This window comes from Aquarana catesbeiana, linkage group LG01 (genome assembly GCF_042186555.1).
Source record: "Aquarana catesbeiana isolate 2022-GZ linkage group LG01, ASM4218655v1, whole genome shotgun sequence".
Lineage (NCBI taxonomy): Eukaryota > Metazoa > Chordata > Amphibia > Anura > Ranidae > Aquarana > Aquarana catesbeiana.
The window spans coordinates 480,034,883-480,053,722 of record NC_133324.1 but is presented as its reverse complement, the minus strand read 5'-3'; the positions used below and the strand labels follow the sequence as shown (position 1 = coordinate 480,053,722).

The 18,840-nt window shown below is 42.5% G+C and overlaps 1 protein-coding gene across 4 annotated transcripts in view; it reads right to left on the bottom strand.

The window, feature by feature from the left end:
• Nucleotides 1-18,840, bottom strand: part of LOC141102707 (uncharacterized) — an 86,717-nt gene that overhangs the window by 34,600 nt on the left and 33,277 nt on the right. For all 4 annotated transcript variants that reach the window (XM_073591660.1, XM_073591652.1, XM_073591643.1 and 1 more), the window contains one exon: nucleotides 9,542-10,669. In XM_073591660.1, the coding sequence (XP_073447761.1) occupies nucleotides 9,542-10,605 (1,064 nt within the window). In that variant the 5' untranslated portion in view covers nucleotides 10,606-10,669. The remainder of the gene's footprint in view (nucleotides 1-9,541; nucleotides 10,670-18,840) is intronic.

The window sequence follows — 18,840 nt, the reverse complement described above, 5'->3', positions numbered from 1 at the left end:
CCATCATCCGAAAATGGAAAGAGTATGGCGCAACTGCAAACCTACCAAGACATGGCCATCCACCTAAACTGACAGGCCGGGCAAGGAGAGCATTCATCAGAGAAGCAGCCAAGAGGTAATGGTAACTCTGGAGGAGCCACAGAGATCCACAGCTCAGGTGGGAGAATCTGTCCACAGGACAACTACAATGCTACAGACGATCAGACATTCCGACAACAAAATCCTGAATTTATTTCCGACAGATATTGGCTCAAACTTGTCTTGCATACACATGGTCGCACAAATCAGAAGGAGGGAACTAATGCGCAAAACCAAAGTGAGCTGAAGCAATTATAAATAAAGAGATCAAAGAAGTCGCCAAACACAAAAAAGTGTTCCCACACAGAAAAAACAATATGATTATAAAAGATATGTGGCACTAACAAAATCAAAGTGATAGAAGAATCCAATAAGAGTGCATAAGTCCAATAATAATCTAAAAGTGCATAAAGATGAAAAAAAATCACAAAAAAAAAAAAAAAAAAAAAATCGCATAAAGTGAAAAAGGGCGCATATAATGAATAAAATCGCATAAAGTGCAAATAAGATCGAATATGAATGCAATAGTCCAATACTACTCTAAAAGTGCATAAGAGTGAAAGAAATCACAACTTATGCAGTTATTGGATTCTTTTATCACTTTGATTTTGTTAGTGTATTGATGTCACACCAAAGAATTGTCATTATTTTTATGTTTAATCACATTATTTATGATCTTTTCATACACTTCAGTTAGCGTCACATATCTTTTATAATCATACGGTCGCACAAATGTTGTCGGAAATTCTGATCACCAAGAACGCGGTGACGTACAACACTTACGACGAGTCGAAAAAAATGAAGTTCAGTAGCCAATGTGGCTCTTCTGCTCGATTCCAAGCTTGCGTGGAATTTTTTGCGTCGGGAATTGTGTACACACGATCGGAATTTACGACAACGGATTTTGATGTCGGAAAATTTGAAATCCGGAAATTCCGACAACAAATGTCCGGTGGAGCCTACACACGGTCGGAATTTTCGACAACAAGCTCACATCGAACATTTGTTGTCGGAAATTCTGACGGTGTGTCTGCGGCATTAGTCTTGCACTCCACAAATCTGGCCTTTATGGAAGTGTGGCAAAAAGAAAGCCATTGTTGAAAGAAAGCCATGAGAAGTCACATTTGCGAGAAGCCATGTGGGGGACACAGCAAACGTATTAGAAGGTGCTCTGTTCAGATGAGACAAAAATTTAACTTTTTGACCTAAAAAGAAAAACACTATTGCCCCGTACACATGGTCGGACATTGATCGGACATTCCGACAACAAAATCCTAGGATTTTTTCTGACGGATGTTGGCTCAAACTTGTCTTGCATACACACGGTCACACAAAGTTGTCGGAAAATCCGATCGTTCTGAACGCGGTGACGTAAAACACGTATGTCGGGACTCTAAACGGGGCAGTAGCCAATAGCTTTCATCTCTTAATTTATTCTGAGCATGTGTGGCACTTTGTGCGTCGGATTTGTGTACACACGATCGGAAATTCCAACAACGGATTTTGTTGTCGGAAAATTTTATGGCCTGCTCTCAAACCCTGTGTGTCGGAAAATCCGATGGAAAATGTGTGATGGAGCCTACACACGGTCGGAATTTCCGACAACAGGGTCCTATCACACATTTTCCGTTGGAAAATCCGACCGTGTGTACGGGGCATATGAGTGGCAGAAAATGAATACTGCACATCACCCTGAAGACACCATCCCCACCGTGAAACATGGTGTTAGAGTCTGCAAAAGACTTGAGACTGGGGTGGAGTTTCCAGCAGGACGATGACTCTAAACATACAGCCAGAGCTACAATAGAATGGTTTAGATCAAAGAATATTTGTGTTAGAATGGCCCACTCAAATTCCAGACCTAAATCCAATTGAGAATCTGTGGCAAGACTTGAAATTTGCATATAGTGGTCTACTAGTAAGTAGTACACTACTACTAGTAAATGAAATAAATAAAAATAAAATAGAAATGCAGCAAAACCTAACAGTGTTCACAACTACACAAAAAAACAAAATTACAATTTACAGTGATCTTGCGCATATCCTAGTCTTCCTACACATTATTGCATTATTGAAGATGGAGAACCAATAATGAATAATTTGGCAATTTCTCCAATAAGTGAAAACCGCTGACACCACACCACTGTGCTCACAGAACTCTCACCTCATAGGCATAAGTCATATGCCTTGGATCATGATCCAATAGAAAACGATAAATTCCCATTCTAGGATCCAGGATCAACAGTGTGCCTTTTTATAAGAGAATTTCGCCCCACATATACGATGTTCCATGCCACATGTAAGGTAAATAAGCCTCCAATAGCGTATTACCATTAAAAATGAATTTATTACACTTAAAAATGCCTGCTTACATGAATGAAGCAAAACTTGCGCCAAAGAAAGGCAAACATTCGGTGTTCACGCCACTTCGCACGTCACTTCCGGTCTGCAGTATACTCCGGCCAAGCCCTACGCTTTATGTCACGTGACTTCCTCAGGGGGCTGAGTATACCATGGACCAGAAGTGACGTGTGAGGTAGCACGAACGCCGAATGTTTGCCTTTCTTTGGTGCAATTTTTGCTTCATTCATGTAAGCACGCATTTTTAAGTGTAATAAATTCCTTTTTTAATGGGAATACACTATTGGAGGCTTATTTACCTTACATGTGAAACGGAACATCGTATATGCGGGGCAGAATTCTCTTATTTAAAAAAGCACACTGTTGATCCTGGATCGGGAATTTATCGTTTTCTATTTGATCATGATCCAAGGCATATGACTTATGCCTATGAGGTGAGAATTCTGTGAGCACAGTGGTGTGGTGTCAGCGGTTTTCACTTATTGGAGAAATTACCAGGTTATTCATTATTGGTTCTCCATCTTCACTACTTTGAGCAATTGGACTATTTTTATTTATGGAATTCACTGCACATATTTAATTAATTTTGTCACTATTGATTGGATGAACATCGGATGTATATCATTTTATTTCACATTATTGCATTAAATTTGCCACTATTGATGATTCACTTTGTATATGGAAGACTGTAGGCTATGCGCAAGATCACTGTAAATTGTACTTAAGACTTGAAAATTGCTGTTCACAGACACTCTTCATCCAATCTGACGGAGCTTGGGCTATTTTGCAAAGAAGAATGGGCAAAAATGTCACTCTCCAAATGTGCAAAGCTAGTAGAGACATCCCCAAAAAGACTTGCAGCTGTAATTGCATCGAAAGGTAGTTCTACAAAGTATTGACTCAGGAGGGCTGAATACAAATGCACGCCACGCTTTTCACATATTTATTTGCAAAAAAAATGTAAAAACCATTTATCATTTTCCATCCACTCCACAATGATGTGCCACTTTGTGCTGGTCTATAGCATAAAATCCCAATAAAATACATTTACGTTTTTGGTTTTAACATGACAAAAATATGGAAATTTTAGAGGGGTGTGAATACTTTTTCAAGGCACTGTGTGTGTGTGTGTGTGTGTGTGTGTGTGTGTGTGTATATTAAAAAAATAGGATTTTTATAACAGCTTACCTGTAAAATCCTTTTCTTTTGATGTACATCACGGGACACAGAGCCTCAGTAATTACTGATGGGTTATAAGGTATCACTAGGTGATTGGACACTGGTCACACCCTAGACAGGAAGTTCAACCCCCTATATAACCCCTCCCCTTCCTGGGGATGCCTCAGTTTTGTAGCAAAGCAATGTAAGTGTATTAGAAGAGGGGTGGGACCTCTGTGTCCCGTGATGTACATCAAAAGAAAAGGATTTTATAGGTAAGCTGTTATAAAAATCCTATTTTCTTTCTCGTACATCACGGGACACAGAGCCTCAGTAATTACTGATGGGGACGGGACCACACAACGTAGGGTGTAATCAGACCTGAGGACCTCGTACTGCTGCCTGCAGCACACTACGCCCAAAGGCGATATCCTCATGCCTTCCTACATCCACCTGATAAAATTTGGTGAATGTATGGACTGAAGACCAGGTTGCGGCCTTGCAGATTTGAGCCATAGAGGCCTGGTGATGCACCGCCCAAGAAGCACTAATAGCCCTTGTGGAGTGTGCCTTGATTTGAAAAGGTGGAATTTTCTGTTTCAAACCGTAAGCTTAAATAATCATTTGTCGAATCCATTTTGAAATGGTAGACTTTGACACTGCCTGTCCTCTATTGGGACCTTTTGGCAGTACGAACAAAACATCTGTTTTGCAAATTTGAGCAGTTGCTTCCAGATAGGCCTTGACTGCTCTTATTGCATCCAAAGAATGTAGTGACCTTTCTTCCGTAGAACAGAGATCTGGAAAAAAGGAAGGTAGAACAATATCTTGGTTTAGATGAAAATCTAAAACCACTTTCGGTAGAAAGCTAGGATGAGGGCGCAATACCACTCTATCCTTGTGTATGATTAAATAATGCTCTTTACAGGAAAGAGCTGCTCTGATACTCTTCTAGTAGAAGAAATGGCTACCAGAAAAAAATTACTTTCTTGTCAACAAGACCAAGGGAAAGGCTGTTTCTGTAAAAACTGACAGAACCAAATTCAAGTCCCAGGGGTTTAGGGGCGCCCTAACCGGAGGATTAAGACGCGTTACCCCCTGTATAAAGCTTCGGATTAAAGAATGCGAAGCAAGCGGCCATTGAAATAATACTGACAAGGCCAAGACCTGGCCCTTGATGGTACTCAAGGCCAGTTTAATTTCTAATCCCATTTGTAGAAAGTCAAGAACTCTACTTATGACATATTTTCTGGGATGCCAAGCCCTGGATACACACCAGGAGATCTAAGCTTTCCAGACTCTTAGAGCCCTTTCACACTGGGACGGGGGGCGGCATTGGCGGTAAAACGCCGCTATTATTAGCAGCGTTTTACCGTCGGTATGCGGCCGCTAGCGGGGCGGTTTTACCCCCCGCTAGCGGCCGAGAAAGGGTTAAATACCACCGCAAAGCGCCTCTGCAGAGGCGCTTTGCCGGCGGTATAGTCGCGCCGTCCCATTGATTTCAATGGGCAGGAGCGGTAAAGGAGTGGTATTCACACCGCTCCTTCACCGCTCCGAAGATGCTGCTGGCAGGACTTTTTTTACCGTCCTGCCAGCGCATCGCTCCAGTGTGAAAGCCCTCGGGGCTTTCACACTGGATACACAGCAGCGGCACTTTCGGGTCAGTTTGCAGGCGCTATTATTAGCGCAATAGCGCCTGCAAACCGCCCCAGTGTGAAAGGGCTCTTATGATAAATCATTCTGGAAGCTGGCTTTCTTGCATTGATTGAGATACAAATCACAGGATCTGAAAGCCCACGACTCTTCAGAACGTGGGTTTCAATAGCCAGACCCTCAAATTTAGCGTTTGTAAGGCAGGATGGAACACTGGACCTTGGGATAGCAGGTCTGGACGTGACGGTAGGGTCCACAGGGGACCTACTGCCATCTTTACTATTTCTGCATACCAAGTTCTTCTGGGCCACGCTGGGCTACCAGATGTACCAACTTCTTTTCCTGCCTGATCCTGCAAAGAAGTCGTGGCAGTAGCAGAATAGGAGGAAATGTATAAATCTGGGAGAATTGATGCCATGGAGTCACCAACGCATCTGTCCCGCATGTAAGAGGATCCCTTGCTCTTGACACAAAGTTATCAATCTTGTAGTTGAACCTGGATGCAAAGAGGTCTACATCCGGAACCCCCATCTTTTGGCATATGGCCAAGAAGACGTCGGGGTGAAGAGACCATTCCCCTGGGAATAACTGCCGGCGACTTCAAGTAGTCCGCCTGCCAGTCCTCTACTTCCGGAATGAAGATTGCCGATATGCACGGCACATGCTTCTGCCCAGATTAGGATCTGGTTTACTTCTCCTTGGGCTGCACGACTCCTGGTGCCTCCCTGGTGATTGATATAAGCCACTGCTGTAGCATTCGGACTGGATCCTGACAGGGCAACCCTGTAACCTGAGTGTCCAGGCCTTTAGGGCTAGATACACCGCACGGATCTCTAGAATGTTGATGGGTAAGGTCCTTTCTGTCTTAGACCATCTCCCCTGGACAGTTGACTGTTCCAGGACTGTTCCCCGACCCGAAAGACTGGAATTTGTTGTTACCACTGTCCAGCCAACTGGAAAAAATGGTTTTCCCTTTTGCAGATTTTCGGGTATCAACCACCAACTGAGGCTCTGACGCACTGTAGGAGACAGACGCATCAGGAATCCAATGTCTGAACCTCCTTGTTCCAGGCAGACAGGATACTGTTTTGCAGCAGTCTCGAATGAAACCAAACATTGGGGAACTGCTTTGAATGAAGCCACCATCTTCCCCAGTAGCCTCAAACAAAGGCGAATAGGAGGATCTTTCTTTGCCCTGACTACCTGAATCAGTTCCTTTATGGTACTGATCTTTGCCTGGGGTAAAATACCCTCTTCTAGGCTGTATCTATGACCAGACCGAAATACTCTAATCTTCTCACTGGTTTCAAAGAAGACTTCTCTGAGTTAAGGAGCCAACCTAGGTATTGCAGGTAGTTGACTGTAGTGACCAAGCTTTGGTCCAAGCGGGCTACCGAGCGGTCTATCAAGAGTCGGTCGTCTAGGTATGCTATTACCGTTATACCTAGGCCCTTAATCTGGCCAGCAGAGGGGCCAAGACTTTTGTAAACACCCGAGGTGCAGTAGCTAGCCCGAAAGGCAGAGCTATAAACTGAAAGTGGCGTTTTTCTACTTTGAAACGCAGGTACTTTTGATGAGCAGGGAAAATAGGTACATACAGGTATGTGTCCTTGATGTCTATTGACGCCAGAAATTCTCCTTCTTGTAGGATGGAGACTACCGATTGGATCGATTCCATGCGAAAGGATCGTATCTTTAGGAATCGGTTTAGATCCTTGAGATCTAAAATGGGTCTGACATCTCCATTTGGTTTTTGGAACCCTGAAAAGGTTGAATAAAACCCCAATCCCTGCTTTTGCGTGGGAAACAACCACGATAACTTTTTTGCGACAATAGTCACTCCACTGCTGGAAGAGAGACTTCTTTTTCTCTGGGTCTCTGGGAACATTTGATCTGAGGAAACAAGGAGAGGGGAATACTCGGAACTCTAGTTTGTAACCTAGAGTTAATGTGGACATCACCCATCTGTCCTGGAAATCCTCCTACCAGAGCCTTGAGAACTGTAGCAGTCTTCCCCCCACCCGAGCGAGCGGGGGCACTCCTTCATAAAGAGGCTTTAGCGTCTTGTCTAGTAGGCTTCCTCCCACAGGACTTCTTTTGTCCCTGGGTCGACTCTGAGATTTATTTCTTGAGCCTGACGGAGGAGGCCGTTGAGACTGCCTGGAGGCTGATGCTTCTGGCACTGGGAACAGAGCCTGTTTAAAAGAGGGACGTATACCAAATCCTCTCCGAACAGCCTTGCACCATGATGGGTAAACCCAGCCAGAAGCTCCTGACATGGTGATTCGGCTGAAATTTTTCAACCATAAGATTCTACGCATATGTACCAACCCAAGCGCAAGCTAAAGGTATGGATGATAGAATCTCTGATTGCGTCAACAGCAAACACAAAACCACAGGTAGGTTGGCAAACCCCCGGGCATGCTGTTCAGGTAAAACTTTGAGGACCTGTTTAACATGGTCTCTCAAGTATTGACAGACTGATTTCTGCCACTGCAGGTCGAGCTATTAGGACCTTGCCAAGAAGAAAACACCTTTCAACCGGAATTCCAATTACTTATCAGTTGGATCCCTAGGTATCTGAGCGTTGTCGACAAAACAAGCCAGACTTATTTACGGAGGAATGGCGGCGTCAACTGCCGGTATACCCCCCATCTTAGTAAATATTTCCTCCATAGGATAAAGTGTTGTAAAACTTTTAGTTCAGCTCTGTGTCCCTCCATAGGCTGTGAGCACCTGAAAAAGTGTGCTTCTTATAGCCTGTGCAGCCGGCGATGTGGGCGTCTAAGCACGCCGGACGTCGCGCTAACGCTCCACCCCCCTCCTCTGACCACCCCCCCGTCCCCTCCTCGTTTTTTTTTTTTTTTAAAACGTGCACTTTCCTGCGCGAGCCGACCCTCCGGGACAAGCGTGGAGGGGAGGCTGGGGTGGAGGGGGAAGGAGAGAGGCTGGCAGATGAAGGGGTCTTCCAAATAGTAATGGCGGCGGCGATAGTGCGATATACTACCGCCTCTCAGACCACCGCGCCCCCCCTAATCTTGGGGGGAATATCCCTGAGGAAGAGGCCCCCATCCCATCCTACCTGGAGCTCTGCTGGAGGAGCTGTGCAGCATGAACATTGAGACAGACAATCAAGCATGTGGCGACAATAGGCATAGCATACATTTATTTAAAGGAGAAACCCACTAGAATTAAAAAATCCTGTGGAATCTCCCTTACCTTATCCAGCTGCAGGGTTTTGTTATACAGACCCAATCTTCACCTCTCACGGTGGGCTCCGTTTGGAAAAACTTCAGAGACTGGGGCCCCCTATGGATAGGGGGATCCGCAGTTCTGGGCCTGTAAAGCACCCGGCCAAGAATAAGGCTAGAAAAACCAAATTCTGAAATGCGCGGTCCAGCTCTCTAAAAAGAGAAGCATTACAGGTAAAACCTTGTTTCTTTGGACACGAGGCCTGGGTACCATCCAATTCGGCCTAGAAAGGACACTTTGAAATGGATCCGGTTCGCCTGGCTTGCCCCAGTATAGGATAGGATATTCCCTTTGGAGCTCAGCACAGCACATCTTTACACGTGACCAACACCTAAGACACTGGCGAAAAAACTGAGGCATCCCCAGGAAGGGGAGGGGTTATATAGGGGGTTGAACTTCCTGTCTAGGGTGTGACCAGTGTCCAATCACCTAGTGATACCCTATAACCCACCAGTAATTACTGAGGCTCTGTGTCCCGTGATGTACAAGAAAGAAAAATTGGTACTCTCTTCCACCCCAGAAAAACCTGTAACTGTAGTTACAGGCTGGAGGAAGCAAATCAGGGGGACTTCACTTTTTGAGTGAAGTTCTGCTTTAAGGTGGGACACTGATGAATCCACAGTGTGGGTAGACCACTCAAACATAATCAGGAAACACTTTTGTGAAAGTGTTTTTTTGTTTTGGTCTATGGGAGCCAAGATAAAACACCACGATAGAGAAGAAAGAAGTGTTGTCCTCCAACCTGAAAGTGGAACAAACTGCCCCATCATAAAAGAAACAGTTTCCCTTTGTTTAGGTGAGAACATAGAGGACTAAAGTTCAGCTGAACTAGATACATCTTGCATCTCTCCACTGTGAAAGAAGCAGAGGTAATTTTTGACCCCTACAATCAGTAGGGGCTAGATGTGTCAATTGAGGACTCAGAAATGGTCATGGAGTCGATCTGTAGAAAGTACAAACTGCACCATATTTTCATTCTGCTGTAGGCAAAGTGAGGAGAAAAAGCCAAAGAAAGAAATCCTCCACATGCAGCTCTTACCTGTAGTTGAATTGTTTATCACACAAGCTGCAGTGGAGAAGGTGTATTCCTGGATCATCTTGGTGATTGAGAAACTCTGGATATGGCAACAGCAGCTCACACCTATCACACCTGTGTACAACATCAGCAGCGCTTTCGTCACCATCCACTCTCTCCACCACACCACCCCCCTGTAAGCCAACAATGGTGGTGTAAATCTTAGGCTTAATGGACTCTTTATGTAATCTCAAGTCATTGAGCGCAATGGGCTCTAAACTATCTGGAGTGTCTGGCTCATCACACAGATTAATGCAGATTTCTGCAGTGTCATCATCTGCTTCTTCTGAAGAACCATCGTTGTGAATTGTAATAGGCATTTGCCTGGTAAAACCAGGAATGAGAAATGAGTTATCTCGAGGTTCATCCACAGGACTTGCTCTACTCAGCATTCCACTTTTAGCAGATTGTTTGTTTTTGAAAAACCCAGGGTTTTGCATTGCAAATGTTTCCTTATAAAAGGAAGGTCTTTTGTGCATCCTTGCTTTGTCTTTAAGCTGGCCCACTGGCTCAAACCTTCTTCTGTCCTCACTAAAGATGTTGATGTTTGGGGGATTATCACTGTGATGGCTTCTTAAAGATGGGCTGTCCACCTCTGTCAGCTCTGACTCCTGATCGTGTACCTCATAATCATCAGGAATACAGATTTCCTCCTTAGTATTATTGTTTGGTGGGCTGCTGGAAACTGAGACCACCTGACTAGTCAGTGGAAGACTAACTTGTAGTTGATGGCCAGCCTGCATAAAGTCTTGTACATGACAAGTTGGAATCTTATAAGTGTATATAAAATCAAGAAGGTGACTAAAGCCCTCCAAGCTAACATTGTCAAGTACCAAAAACTGTTGCTGCTCATTTCTTTTTAAAGCTGTGTAGAAGTATTCACTGCAAGCTGATAGGACATTTTTGTGAGCTAAGAATATTTTACCCTCCACCATCAAGGAGACATCACAGAAAAGACCCATTGATTTCTGTTCATTCAGTTTTTGGAGGACAGACCAACCATGAGCTTCTGGAGACATTGAATCCATCTTGATTTCTATTTAGCAGTAATGCAAACAGCTTACTGAGGCATTCAAACTGAAAACAATAATCCTAGGATAGAAAAGAACATAACAAGAAATATTGATTAATCCGATTGCCCAGTGAATTACATTCAAAATACTAACAACATACAAAGCCATTCACAACTCTGCACCAAGCTACATCACCAATCTTGTCTCCAAATATCACCTCTCAAGACCTTCTGCTCTCAAGATCCCCTGTCTCCTCCTTCAATGCTGGTCTCCAGGACTTCTCCAGAGCCTCTCCCATCCTCTAGAACTCTCTACCTCAGTCTGCCAAGCTATCTCCTACTCTGGCTGTTTTTAGGCGATCCCTTAAAACCCCTTTCACACTGAAGCAGTTTTCAGGGGTTTTAGCGCTAGAAATGGCACCTGTAAAGCACCGGAAAACTGCCTCCCATGCTGCCTGAATGTGAAAGCGTGAGCGCTTTCACACTGGGGCGGTATGCTTGCGGGACGTTAGAAAAAGTCCTGCAAGCAGCATCTTTGGGGCGGTTTGCCCATTGAAATGAATGGGCGGTGCTTTGGAAGCGGCACAACACGGGCGCTTTTAACCCCTTCTTCGGCTGCTAGCGGGGGGTTAAAAGCGCCCCACTATCGGCTGAAAAGTGCTGCTTAAACAGTGCTTAAGCACTGCTAAAACGAGCGTTGCTTTAGCGCTAACGCTCGGGTGTCCCCAGTGTGAAAGTAGCCTAAAACTCATCTCTTCAGGGAAGCCTATCCTGCCTCCAACTAACTTTTATCACTTCCATCCACTCATCCCCCAGTTATAACCTTTTGTACCACTTGCCCCACCCTATTAGGTTGTAAGGTCTTATGAGAAGGGCCCTCTTTACCTTCTTGTATTCTATTGTATTGTAATTGTATGGTCTCCCTTTATATTGTAAAGCACTGCACAAACTGTTGGCGCTATATACATCCTGTATTAGAATAATCATATTTACCTCCCATGATTCTCTGGAGACAGCGCAATTCAAACAAAAGTAATTTAGGCTGCTTTCACACTGAGGCGCTTTACAGGCGCGATAGCCCTAAAAATAGGGCCTGCATAGCGCTTGTAAATGTAATGGAAATTTGTAAGTTCTGTATATAATTGTATTGTATTTTGTATGTATTGCACATTGCCCTCACTGTGCAACAGCACTAATAATGTTTTCAGTAAATGTTTACATTCTTTCGAGTCCTGATTAGAATAAGCCTGCCTATGTAACTCCCCTTGTTACCATAAACGTACAATTGTAATATTAATGTGATACCTACGTAATCATGTGCATAAAAACCTTCAATTGCGTCATAATAAAGCAGAACAGTTATTTGGAAAGATGCTGAGCGTATCTTTTGTGTCTGTTCCCCACTGCAGTAGTTATTATTAATTTGGAATCACTAATCAATATGAGGATAGGAGTTGCCTATCATCAATTTAACCGAGTCAGCATGGCGAGCTTTGCCTTAGGAGGGGATTCCAGGTGACCCCGAGTATCCGAAACGAGGAGCTTGAGACGATCCGGGAATTTCTGATAATCAGCCGGCTGAGGTAAGCCTTTTGCTTACATTTGAGTTATCAGACTTCCTTGATCGGTAAGGCATTTTCGGGACAAAGGGTACCTATTTTACTCCCCTTAATCGAACTGTATTGATTGGTGGTTATATGTTATGTTGTCCCTGTCTATTGTCCATCGGAGTGTTATAAATAAGAAAGGGAAGAATAGTACTGTTCACAGGTATATGTAGTACATCTGCTAGATAAAGTAGTTTAGAGGCAAGAGGGTATAGGCACAAGTAGAGAAGAGAGAAGACTGGCCAGTCATTATGGGCATTGAATTAAGTAAGAGAATGAAGGGTAAGAGACCCTCAAAAATGCCCAGCGCAAGAGGAGCGCTATATATGAACCAAAGGTGCGGTTCCGCCTATACTGAGCCCCTAGATTAATGGTTAGAGTGGACATGGATCCACAATGGGTAACTGGGTTACCAAAGTCCACAGGGACTAAGAATCATGCAGAGTAAACAGCTAGAGAAACAGCTATCTATGTGAGCAGGATGGATCAAGGGTGACATTAACACTAGACAGAAAGGGACATTTTCATGTTAAGTTGTGGGATGAATTTGGGGTCAGGCACTACTAGTAAAGTCAAAACACAGAAATGAGAATTAAAACAGAATACTTTATATGTTGTCAGAGAGGGAAGATGGGATGAGCACTCTGGCTGCCCATCTGATCATAGAAGCTAGATATAAAAGATATCTGAACAAAATAAGGAATGCAGAATTTAGGCAGGAAAATATTAAATAGTTAAAAGAAAGTGAGAGAATGATATGCATGTGTTGTGTACAAATGGGAAAAAGTAAACGATTTTAGAGAGATATTGGTGTATGTGTGTGCGATTGCTGGGACCTTTAGTTCTATTGCTTGTGTGTGTCATGTACGCAGATGTGACCCCCTCCTTTGTGCTCTCCTGAAAGAATGTCCCTGAGAGGTTAGTGATAAGCTGGAAGGACACCATGCCAATTCCAGTTTTTTAGAGCCCTTGCACACTGGGGCGGCGTCGGCGGTAAAACGCCGCTATTATTAGTGGCGTTTTACCGTCGGTATGCGGCCGCTAGCGGGGCGGTTTTACCCCCCGCTAGCGGCCGAGAAAGGGTTAAATACCACCGCAAAGCGCCTCTGCAGAGGCGCATTGCCGGCGGTATAGCCGCGCCGTCCCATTGATTTCAATGGGCAGGAGCGGTAAAGGAGCGGTATACACTCCGCTCCTTCACCGCTCCGAAGATGCTGCTGACAGGACTTTTTTTACCGTCCTGCCAGCGCATCGCTCCAGTGTGCAAGCCCTCGGGGCTTTCACACTGGGATGACAGCAGCGGCACTTTCGGGGCGGTTTGCAGGCGCTATTATTAGCGCAATAGCGCCTGCAAACCGCCCCAGTGTGCAAGGGCTCTTAGACAAAACATGTGCCGGGTTAACGAATCTAATGGTAAACAATGTGATCACAATTATTTTGAATCTGTTTTCTAAACATGGTAAAATGAAGGTTACATTTAACTGTGTATTACACAAATTGAATATCCTTTGATAGTTGAAACAGTGCATTTAAAAAAGGGAAATTAAGTAAAATTAAGTAATAATGAGTATTCATTTCTAATATGAGTTTAACAATTATATAGATATATTGAAACTGGTTTAGACAACCTTTGGTTGGAAATGAAATCCAGGTTATTGGGGAAATTTGTAAAAATGGGATTAGTTTAGATTAAGATAACAATTTTGTAATTTTAAATTTATACAATAAGCCCTTATTGAGAGAAAAAAAAAAGATTAAGATGAGGTTGTTATTTTGAATAAAGCTGCCATAATATTTAACAAAGCCAAGATGGATGGGATACATAAGAAGTTCTTCTACAAAAATGATATTGTAAGGTTTTTGATGATAACTTGATGTGCGGTCCGTGATGTGAGAGTAATAATAAATAAAATTTAAATATAACAGTCCCATCACATCAAGTCCACACACCCTGTTAGGATAGATGCCACCTGCAGCAAGTTGTTTTTTAGTTTTTGATGCTTTCTGGTCCATCGTACAGATTCTTGGTCCTTTTATTTATTTTTATTTTTGAAATCCAAAGCAGAATGTGTGGATTGTGAAATGATGTGCCCCTTTTTCTTGTAAGTACAGTGGTATAAGCAGAAGAATATTTTGGATTTATGGGCATCTCTCCATGACCGCAGGGTATTGTTATCATTTATTATAATATTGCCAGGAAGAAGTTGTCTTTTGAAACATGAAACTGGAGTTCTTACACAAATAGCATGATAGAAAACAAGCCTTTGTAATATATTCATGCAAGCTGGACCCAGTAATGAAGGGTTCACCCCGATATATCAGAGCTGTAGCTTTTATGCAAAGGTGCTATTAGACAAAGTTAGATATTGTTTTGGTCAATGGTCCAACATTCTGCGCAGCAAATATACAGCTAACTAAATGTTTGTCTAATGAAAGGTTTAAAATATGAGTTTGTTTATGTACAAATCTAACAATGAAAAATGCGTACATTTGAATCCAGACACCTTATTGCCTCTATTGGAGGAGGCTGGAGACAAAGGAAGACACGTGTTAAATTGATGGTGTAGGAATCAGCTGCTGTGAGCCCAGTGCGGGACACACTCCCTGAAGACCCAGATATTACATTTTTTGTAGATTTGAGTATGCAGTTTATCACCCAGAAGGATACTCTGTATTCAAAGTCATTGGATCCTTTTTCCCCAGCTCAAGAAGCGGAGCTCCATGTTTTAGCAAAGCCTGTGAGCTACAAAAAGAGTGTATATTTATATAGATAGTCGAGATATAGAGAGCTTTTGGTTCCATTTAAAGGGCCAGAAGTTTGTTTTTACTTCGGCAGGTAAACCAACCAAGCATGCCAAGTTAATTTGATCGGCTGTTTTTAGCCTTCCAGGTTCTTGCTGAGGTAGCCATTTTAACTTTCACACATGGAAGCAGACCAGGTGACTAAGGATGCTGCATTTACAGCCCCGGACACTTGATGGGTCTGTGCAACTCACAGATTCCACCCTAGTTCTGGCCCAGTATAGCTGGGATTAATAATTCAACTTTAAGGACCCCAGAACGAGAAGAACAAGTGGTCCACAGGGGGCAACTTCTTATGAAACAGGACTTTGGAAAAGGTGATCATTTATGTCTGCCAGCCACTCTTTTCCCTCCAGCTTGACACATGGACCGTGTCATCAGTCACAAGCAGTTATGGCTGCCTTAGTAAATGAGCGTGGGATAGAGCCAGGGTTCTCCACAGTTGTTTTTATAACATACCACTTCTTGTTTTACCTGTTACCAAAGGTGTTACCAAAAGCTGAACATCCCTTCCAGAGATTACAAAAAAGATATATCCAGATGCCCAAGTCAGGATCTTACGAGTATGCATTTTGTCTGTATGGACATGTTTTTTGGATGTCCAGTGGCAAATGCTACTGCAAAGGCCACAGTAAAAAGTGTTATCAGAAGTAGTTTGTAAGTACAGAGTGCAGAATCTACAGAGAGTAACAGAGGAAATCATTTTTTTTATAGGAGAGTCCTTACTAGAAGTTTTGAGGTTTTATTTTTACACCCCTTACTGTCTACAATGTAGCGGACAAAGTAGAGTAAGAAACTAGAAAACTTTTGCCTGAATGTTTTCTTATATTTTATGAAGCCCCTAAGGGGGATGTTGGACTCTCTCCCTATGGGATTTGGGTTGGGAGTGTGTTACTCGCTTGCTTATATTTTGTCTCAGCAGCTGAAGTCCTCCATTCGGATCTCACAGAGAAAGTTGCTGATCTTTTAAGGTTTTTTGACAAACTCATTTATGTGTTTTCTCCCCAATTCCAGATCCTAAAAGTTTGGAAGGATCTAAAACTAAAGCCAGGTGACTTGTGGATTGTTAAGAGACATTTATATATAAGGAAATGTTTGGAGACTCAATACAGCATCTATTTCATGTACAGTTTTTGCAAAACTTGAAGGAAAAGTCACCTGGATCCACACCAGACACTGCAAAAATGACTAAATTAAAGAAATCTCTGTGTTTGATTTGTTTCCCTCTTGTGATCACAGTCTAGGGTACTTTTTGATTAAATTACTTTAATTGTAAGGGATATATATATTTGAAAAGTAGTTTAGCCATGTTGAAGTCATATTTTGTCTTTTGTACGTCTTCCATTTTATGTAGAATTGTCTGTGTTTACATATGCTGATAAGTCAGCATGCTCACAATTAAGCTAGAAGGCCATTCTGGCCACAGGAGTGTACAGCCAGTACTCTGTAAATATGTCTTATCAATCATTTGTTTTTCACAATGAAAAGTCATTTGGTAATGAAAAAGTTGCTCAGCTATTATTTTCTCCACAATGGAGTTTTTTGCCTCTTTGGCCAGGACTACCTCTACCTAAGCGTGTGGAGGTTCCAGGTTAAAGGTGATAGCAGGTATGGTTAGTGATCAAAATATTGATCAAAAGAGGGGAGACTGTAATGGAAATTTGTAAGTTCTGTATATAATTGTATTGTATTTTGTATGTATTGCACATTGCCCTCACTGTGCAACAGCACTAATAATGTTTTCAGTAAATGTTTACATTCTTTCGAGTCCTGATTAGAATAAGCCTGCCTATGTAACTCCCCTTGTTACCATAAACGTACAATTGTAATATTAATGTGATACCTACGTAATCATGTGCATAAAAACCTTCAATTGCGTCATAATAAAGCAGAACAGTTATTTGGAAAGATGCTGAGCGTATCTTTTGTGTCTGTTCCCTACTGCAGTAGTTATTATTCATTTGGAACCACTAATCAATATGAGGATAGGAGTTGCCTATCATCAATTTAACTGAGTCATAAAGAGCCTCTCCTTTCACTCCAGTGTGAAAGCCTGAGTGCTTTCACACTGGAGCGGTGTGCTTGCAGGATGGTAAAAAAAAGTCCTGTAAGCAGCATCTTTGCAATGGGCAGCACCGCCGAACCACCGGCAAAGCGCCCCTGCAGCTGCACTTTGCTGGCCATTTTAAAATTTTTTTGGCCACTAGCGGGGGTTAAAAGCGCCCCGCTAGCGGCTGAATAGCGCCGCTAAAACGACGGTAAAGTGCTGCTAAAAATAGTGGCGCTTTACCGCCGACGCCCCCAACGCCTCAGTGTGAAAGCATCTTTAGTGTAAAATCTCCACCCTGTGTGTTCTTTACAGCTGAGCAACAGGGGTCGTCTAAGCCACCACAACCCCAATCTTGCAAGCCCAAGTATAACTAAAGGAAAACATTTTTTTTTTAGTTTTGGAATAGTAATAGAGGGGAAATCTTCCAATGGGGATACTAATTCTGGTGACTTGGGGGTCCCTATGGGATGCCCTTTGCTAAAAAATCAAATGAAAAGATTTAATCAATAGAAGATCCCTTCCTGCCCAGGCCAATTTTTGGCTTTCAGCGCTGTCACACTATGAATGACAATTGGGCAGTCATGCAGCACTGTACCCATATGAAATTGTTATCATTTTTTTCACACAAACAGAACTTTCTTTCAGCAGTATTAAATCACCACTGGGGTTTTTATTTTTTGTTAAATACACAAAAAAAGGCAGAAAATTGTGGGGGGAAAAAAAAAAGCGCTTTTCTTTGTTTCTATTATAAAATTTTGGAAATAATCTTCATCAATTTAACCACTTAAGGACAGAGCCTTGTTTTGAGATTTGGTGTTTACTGGTATAAAACAGTTTTTTTTTTTGCTAGAAAATTACTTTGAACCCCCAAACATTATATAAATATTTTTTTCGAACACCCTAGAGAATAAAATGGCGACTTTCTGTCACACCGTTTTTGCGCAGTGGTCTTACAAGCACACTTTTTTTGGAAAAAATACACTTTTTTGAATTAAAAAATAAGACAACAGTAAAGTTAGCCCAATCTTTTTTAATATTGTGAAAGATGCTACACCGAGTAAATTGATACCCAACATGCCACGATTCAAAATTGCTCCATAGGCGACGTTTAAAAATATTCTACAGGTTGCATGTTTTGAGTTACAGAGGAGTTCTAGGGCTGGAATTATTGCTCTCGCTCTAATGATTGTGGTGATACCTCACATGTGTGGTTTGAACACCGTTAGCTGACAGAGGTGGACAGCCCATCTTTAGGGTGCATTTAAGAAAAATATATATATATATTTTTTTTTTTTTTTAATTTTTACACTGTTCTTTTAAAAAAATAAATAAAAATTGTGTCACGGTTATTCCTATTACAAGAATTGTAAACATCCCTTGTAATAGAATAAAAGCATGGCAGGACCTCTTAAATATGAGATCTGGGGTCAAAAAGACCTCAGATCTCATATTTTCACTAAAAAGCAATAAAAACAAAAAAAATAAATTAAAAAAATGTCTTTTGAAAATTTAAAGTCCCTTTAAGAGCTATGGGCGGAAGTGACGTTTTGACATCGCTTCCACCCATGCCACACACGGAGAAGGATCCGATCGCCTCCGCCACTGAAAGCAGCGGAGGGCACCGAAGTGTGGCAGGAGGATGGGGGCCCTCTCCCACCACCAATAAAAGTGATCTCGCGCTGAATCCGCCGCAGAGACCACTTTTATCTGAAAGCCGACCGCCCACTCTTGAAGAGGATACCAGGGTTATGGTAGCTAGCTGCTGCCATAACAACTATATTCCTCTTCAAAC